We start from the raw sequence: 8119 nt of genomic DNA on the forward strand, positions 1-8119 counted from the left end.
ACTATTATAATCTAGGATTTGTTAAATGAATGCCCCCCTCCCAAAAAAAAAATCACCAAAAAAAAAAACAACCAACATTATTTTTAGGCAAGGGATGATGTTTTAACAATATTCTGCATTTATATTGAGACTATTTTAAACAAATTGTCTCGGATTTTATACAGAGATACATAACACATATTTTTACGATAAAAGAAATGTCTAAATACTCAAACATATTAAAAACATGACTAAATGTTAATCAGCAATATTGACGCAAAGTCATTAAGTCAAAACTCCTAAATATGCACTTGTCTTTGTTATTACAGATGCGTTTTCTAGACTGCACTAAAGGCAACAAAGACCCCTCCAAATCCATACTGGACGTAGGCGTGGACAATGCTTTGTTATTTAGTGGTTTTGATGAGAAAATGTTCTTTAAACGCGGAGGAAAATACGTATGGAGTAAAGCGGACTTAAGATTGGAGTGGTGACCATAGAAATTGACTTGACCATTTGAGATTATAAATATCTTAGGCAGCATAGCATAGAGAAATGTATTAACCTATCCATTGATAGTATCACACTATTTAAAGATTTCAATTGAATAATATTTGCCTTCCAAAATGCTATTCCTGACTTTTTATACGAAAACATATTCAATATGATTTTGTAGAATAAAACATTATTTATTGCTTATTAAGTTTGTGCTAATGTTGATATATTATTTTTTGCAACATACATCGGTTTAGGCTGATCTAAAATAAGTGAGTTTACATGATCGATTTTCCAGAAATTTGCAATTGTTTATTTGAAAATCTTTTCATTTGAATAACAGGTATTTGTTATCTAATCATACTGTAATATTAATTTGAAAAAAGGAAATTGTATCATTGATTCATTTTTTTATAATTAATTTATCAAAGGAAAATACTCAAGACTATTCCGTTTTTAAGAGGAATTAACTGTAAATATGTGTTGATATAAAAACGAAAATATGTACACATGGTACAGTGACCCATTTTTTTTTTCACAAAATCATAAAAGCTTTTTTCCAATTATTTTGTTGTTATTGTTTTCTATTCTTTCATAATGTTTTCTTTGTTTATACTTTTTAAAGTTCTTTTTTTCTAAACGTATAATCCTAAAAAGCCTCAATTAGACACAATATGTAGCTTGACTTGTTCCGGATGACACATTCTTTTCATATTTTTTTTTCATAATAGACCAATAGAAACGATTTTTTGGCAAAGTACGAACTGATGCTTTTGTCTCGTCTGCGACGGATGTCGCGTCAAGTGTGACATAACAATTGCATTTCCGACGACGATGATGATATAGTCAACAATTGTGAAGTTTTCTGCTAAAGTTTGTTTGTTAGGAATTACTTGCAATAGATCAGCTATTTTTAATAAACATTTGCATGACTATAAAGTACATATATCAGATTGACGACTTTTTTGAGGCGATGTCACCAAGGTCATGGTCCTGAGACTTTGGATCAATTTTCGATGTTAAGTTTTCTGCTGAAGTAATATTAATAAGAGCTCCTTATAATAGACGATATTTTCGATAAAGTTGCATTGCTTTTTGTGCATCTGAGTTTTTCGACACTTTTGAGGACCTGCACATTAAATAATGGTCTAGTGACTGAAAAATTAACAATGTTGCTTTCCATTAGATAGTTATTTTTTTTTTAAATTTTATCCCGACAATCAAGACATATCTATGTGTCAACAGTTTATCTATTTACACTTTTATCTTCCCTTAATACTATAAAAAGACTCTAACAGAGACATATACTATAAAACACATACTACATGTATCAATTGCAATTTCATATTAAAATCATTAAATCATTTCCCTATAAACAAAGTTTAATCTAACTGCTGATACATGTAGTAGTTATACATAATCAAACAAACATATTGTAAGGTACATGTATGTCAAGGAGTTTATTATACCTAAATTGTATTGCACACTCATTGTATCAGGTCTTTATTAGCTTTTTAATTTCATAATTATATTACTATTTTTAAATTAATGGGGGACAACAAAAACCAAGTGTTATTAGATAATTACACATTAATTGAAATTATGAAATATATTAATGTACATACACATATATTTTATTTTAAGTGTAAATAAAAGGACATCAGAAACAGAGAACACATGCACTTCTATTTCAATTTCATTTTACCTTTTTATTATCAACCAGGGTTTAACTGTAACCCTAGGTCATAAAGCCTTTATCTCATACTAGAATTATCAAAATATTTAGCATATTTTGAAAGTAACTTTTATATGTAGGAATCAATTCGTGCGAACTATGTATTACTTTCCTGAATTAGTGGTTATATATGGAAGCAAGACATCTCGGCACATTACAAACTCGGGACACGTCAACTCGGCATAGTGCAAACTCGGCACATTACAAACTCGGCATATTACAAACTCGGTACATTTATAATAAAAATGTATCAGATTTATTATTGTGCCAATAAAGACTTATTTTCATTTAATTTGAGATTAATACTTAGTAAAATATCTGAAAAATTTATAAATGGCTTAGCAAAAATGGTATATTTTATTGTTTTCTCATATACTGTTATATACTACTTTATATATAATGTTTAATTTGTTATGATTTCTGCATATATATTGTTTGTGTATATATTTGTATTGTATAGTTTATATATGCCTCCACCCCTATGGGTATAAATGTGTATAATGAATAAATAAATAGTTGTGTTTGTATTTAATATTTTTACGGTGAAATTCCGTTTTTTTTTTCTTTTTCTATAAAAATTTTGATAAACATTAAAAATTGCATCCCCGTTTTTCATCGTTTCTAATAAACTGTAAATATGTAACATTGTGAAGTGACTTTTTTTATCATTATTTCCTCTATTTAGATTATGCATTTTATTGATGGTGTTATGACGGGTTTATGATTATCTCCAATTAACTGCAATAAAAAAAAATAGGATGGCTACCTTTATCCTTTTAATTAGAGAAGTTTCAGGAAACAGGTGTTGATTATATATTGCAGTATAATAATCACATGATAATTAATAACAGCGGTATTTAATGACAGCCTGATAACATTTTTATGATATCCCGTTAGTAAAGCAGCTTGAGTTAATGCTGCTGAACTCCATGTGACAAATGCCTACCAAATAAAATGTCAAGTACCGCCTCTTTTTAAATTTATTGCGTAAAAAGTACATATATATCTGGTAAGAAACTAAAAATATTTTCATAGTCTTTTAATATTTTTAAATTGTTTCACGAATTGCTCTGTATATCCGCTTTAATATTTTTATACTTTCGTCCAAAAATGGGCACGGACCATTGTGTCGAGTGTTCCCGTGTTGTCACTACCAGACAACAAGCACTGACCTGTGATAACTGTGAAAGATGGGTACACAGAGTTTGTAATACAGGTATGTATATATATTAATTAAATTTTAATATATTGAATTTAAAAAAAAAAATCAATTTTTCAACGAATTTTTATCTAATAACTTTGTTTATAGGGTGTATTTATGAAACCAACATTCCTATCATTTATATGATTTAGTCATTTAGTTAGATGAATCTTCATCTTAAAATGCTTATGAAAAAATGCTACATACAATACACAGTTATCTTTTTTATAATAAAAAAAATATTTTAAGAACTTGTTACTATGTATGCTATATTGATAATTACTTGGTAATAAATTGTTACTTTTTCTATCAATTTTGGTACTTTTTGTCTGTATAAATCTGAAATAGTTGTTTTTAAAATGTATCTTATATGTATATACTAGTATATATATAGTTAACACATCTACTTTCATTCCGATGTTCTTCCTTTTATTGATATTAATACTAAGAAGAGCGTAGTGTTCCGTAGTTCAATATATTAAAGTAAATACTGAGTAGGCAAACACATATTAAACTTTATACATAAGTACATAACTAAAGTGCCTCTTTACTCTGACTCTATAAACATATCTCGCTCCAAGTCTTATTAATTCCATTGCTATTTGTTCTCGAATTTTCAACATAAAAAAAGCACGTATATGATCACTTTTTCAGGCATAACTCAAACAGACTATCGTCGTCTTATGAAAGGAAAGCTTGACATTGCATTTACTTGCAATCTATGCAAGAACACAACAGAAAATGCTCCTGTTGATCTCCGAAAATCATTCCCAAACTTTCTATTGTGGTCATAGACCTTTAAGCTAAATTTCATAAATTTCTGTTTACTTGTAATAAAGTTATTGTGTGCAAAAACCAAGAAAAATGCTTATAAGGGCCATTTTGTGTCTTTATTCCTAATCTGTTGGGACCAAAACACTCAAATCCATCCCAACCCTCCTTTAATGGTCATAAACCTTGTGTTTAAATCTCAAAGATATCTATTTACTTTTACAAAAGTTAGAGTGCGAAAACCAAATGTCTTCGGACAAAGACTAGGAAGCTGGACGACGACGCCTGACAACGACGCCAGACAACAACAAAGATGACGCCAACGTGATACCAATATACAACCAAATAATTTCAATTTTTGCAGTTGATAAAAAATGGTTTACTTTCTATGGTATAAAATCATAATCATGTGGATTCAGGGTATCAAAGTATATCAAGAATTCAAATAAAGTTTAATTTTGTACCCTTTTGCCCTCAATGTGGAGCAATTTGATAATGGTGCCCAAAAATCAAACATCTAAAGCCATGGTCAGTTTTAACGTATCAAAGAACCCTATATGAAATCAATTTTTTGTTGAAATTAAATAAAAGTTTAATTTTGACCCAATTTGGACCAACTTGGAAACTGGGATCATAACAAAATTCATAAACCTTTATTTTCTCTCCATGCTACTCCAATTAAAATACACTGAAACCTAACCAAAAAAAAAGTCTGATTAATAAATATAAGAAGATATGGTTTGAATGCCAATGAGACAACTCTCCTTTGAAAAGATAGGTTCTTATTGAAAACTATCATATTTGATGAAACTACTATTGCGATGGTGATAATATAAATAAATTACTGAACATGATATGTTTACACGAAAACATTCGAATATGGATAACTCCTAAAATCTCGAACACTTAATCTTTCCATATGCACCCTAATTTCTTTACAAGTTGTTAAGACTGTTGTTTTTTCTAGTGATCTGATGATTTAAAATCCTGTCAGGTCTATCACAAATGCTGTCGATTACATTTAAATTTTATCAGTCATGAGACTAATTGAAAACTGTAAGAAGTGTTGTTTCTGGTTATTTTATCAAACTAACAACTATATCACCCGAGAGACATGTAGAAATGGCCACCTTTTTTCCATCCTTAACATAATGATTTTTCGTCATTTTTTATAACTATCTATCAGTTATAGAAGAGGGGAGAAATATACCAGAGGGACAGTCAAACTCATAAATCGAAAATAAACTGACATGGCTAAACATGAAAAAAAAAAAACAACATACAAACAATAGTACACATGACATAACATAGAAAACTAAAGAATAAGCAACACGAACCCCACCAAAAACTAGGGGTGATCTCAGGTGCTCCGGAAGTTATCATCCTTCTGGTAACTGAATGTTTTCATTAATATGTGCATTAGTTTTAAGACATTCGATCTAGATACGCAAAAAACGAGGACAACACCGTAAATACACATAGCATATATCAATGACCAAGAAAAAATGAATTTTCCCGATTTTTTTTTCCTACCATAATTAGCCTTGCTAAATGAACATTTATAAGATTTTAGGCATAAACAACTTTTTTATTCTTATTGATTTAAGTAAAATTTAATTAAATATTTGCTTTATTTATAAAAGTAAAACAATTTTTTTTTATATCAAGTGTTTTCTTATTTAACTTGTGACTTTTTGTCATATGAGTTTCTGTCCTATAATTTGTTCCATTTCTCACCTATTTTTAAAATAAAATTTGTTTATTTTTTTCTCATCGCAATTATTATATAAAATTTCTTTTTATGAACCATTTCCATAAATATATTCATTGGTGTGCCGAGTATGTATAGGTAATGTGCCGAGTTTGTATAGGCCGAGTTTGTACTATGCCGAGTTATACATGTCCCGAGTTTGTAGTGTGCCGAGATGTCCTGTATTCAAAGAATTTGTTTTTATAATTTTTTTGTCACCAAATTAAAACCTAAAAAAAATAAACAGTGAAAATGCCTCTCCTTGATTGGAACGCAACAACGACGTTAACATTGTCACAAAGGTGAGTCTGATCTTGAAACATTTGTTTTCAATCTATGATATGGTTCAGGATAAAGAATAAAGGCAACAGTAGTATACCGGTGTTCAAAAGTCATAAATCGATTGAGAAACAATAATACTGGTAGCAAACTGAACTTAGTGCATCGCCACGACGTCATGAAATATTTATATTAAGTAAAATTAGGAAATAGAATATTTTAATAATTTCATATTTGCAATAAGAATAGAGAATGGAAAAGGATAATGTGTCGAAACCATCCGACCAGAGAGAAAACACAGCCCAAGTCAACCGTTTTCCGCCTGGCGAGAACATGCAGAAAGTAAAATCACAAAAATACTGAACAATTCGGAAAGTAGACGTATTTCAGTAAATATATACTAGTTCAGCGAAACAGACTCCACATCAATCTCCGAAACAAACAAGTCTGGTGGTGGTATAACTTATGCCTTTTGTTCTTATTTAATTCACCATAATCGGTAGGGAAAATGGTAAAAGTTTAAAAAATGTAGTTCAATGGGTAGTTGCACGCATCTATCCGTTCGCTCGACCAGTGATGTTTGTTGATTGTCAAGCCATTGTATTTTGTACCACATTTGCACATTTACACTCTCATATTGATTACAACACTTGTAGCATATACAAGTGGAATCATGATTTTATGGGAAAATGGAATACACAAACTACTGTCTAATAGTAACATCCATAAAACATCAGGGCTTATCTGTCTCGCTCAAAACTATATTATGTATATTATTGGAGCATATCATCTCTATCAATATCATCTAACACCTAGAAAGTCACTCAATCTTGACGGATGCTCAAAGACGGAAAAGAACAAAGACAATAAAGAGCAAAAACATTTTATTTTCTAAGACTTTTGAAAGGCCTTTAACAAAAGTCTTACATTGGCGACCATTTTATTAGATCGATCATTTAATTTTGTATTTGAGCCAGACGCACGTTTTGTCTACAAAAGTCTCATCAGTGACACTTGAATAAAAAAAGATTAAAAGGCATAAAATAGTACGAAGTTAAACTTCTAAATGCTGCATAGTCCAATTGATATAACTGGAATTTTTAATAAATTATTTGATTTTATTGCTGTTCTTCATAAAATTTTGCTTACACTGAGGTCTTAATAATGATTGATGTTGTCTAAACGTGTGCTAAATGATGACATTGCCACGGATAATTGATTTGGTTACTAGCTGGATTAGGTCGTCTTGATTTAATACCAATTTTTTTTATGGTTATTGTTACCGAGGCAATAATAGTTTCAGTATAATGTATAATGTGAGCAACTCTAAAATAAACCTTTGACCCAAAAAAGTTAGCAATATCACTTGACTTTACTTTTCGCTGTATAGATGATGTTCTATCACTAAATATTTCAAAATTTGGTGACTTATGTTGAACGCACCTATCCCATCTAACTAGAGATAAAGGATACAACAGATGTAATTAAGTCGGCCTCATATCTAGAAATTGATAAAGAGGGTCGTTTGGAAACAAAATTTTACAAAAACGAGATGATTTCAGCTTCCCAATTGAGAGCTTTTTATTTCTATGTAGCAACATTGCAGCAGCGCCTGCATACGGATTATATATCTCCCAATTGAAACGATATTCCCGCGATGGTATTTCCTATCATGATTTCCTTGATAGAGGGTTGCTGCTCACAAGGAAGCTTTTAAACCGAGAGTTCGAAATGGTGAAGTTGATATAATCCCTTCTTAAATTTTACGGACGCCATCACGAGTTGGTCGACCGTTAGGGAATTACCGTATCACAGATATTAGTTTCTTACGTCGTAACAACAATCCCCGCCCCTTTTCATGAATGTGAAATACCGAATCAGACTATTTACCGGGTTTGTATTAACATGA

At 30.3% G+C, this 8119-nt stretch overlaps 1 protein-coding gene across 1 annotated transcript in view; it reads left to right on the forward strand.

The window, feature by feature from the left end:
* Positions 1–6232, forward strand: part of LOC139499656 (S-adenosylmethionine-dependent nucleotide dehydratase RSAD2-like) — a 28632-nt gene extending 22400 nt beyond the window's left edge. Inside the window, exons 9-10 of the mRNA XM_071288410.1 lie at positions 309–2456; positions 6124–6232. Coding sequence (XP_071144511.1) covers positions 309–473 — 165 coding nt within the window. The 3' untranslated portion in view covers positions 474–2456; positions 6124–6232. The remainder of the gene's footprint in view (positions 1–308; positions 2457–6123) is intronic.
* The last annotated feature ends 1887 nt before the right edge of the window (positions 6233–8119 follow it).

This window comes from Mytilus edulis, chromosome 12 (genome assembly GCF_963676685.1).
Source record: "Mytilus edulis chromosome 12, xbMytEdul2.2, whole genome shotgun sequence".
Lineage (NCBI taxonomy): Eukaryota > Metazoa > Mollusca > Bivalvia > Mytilida > Mytilidae > Mytilus > Mytilus edulis.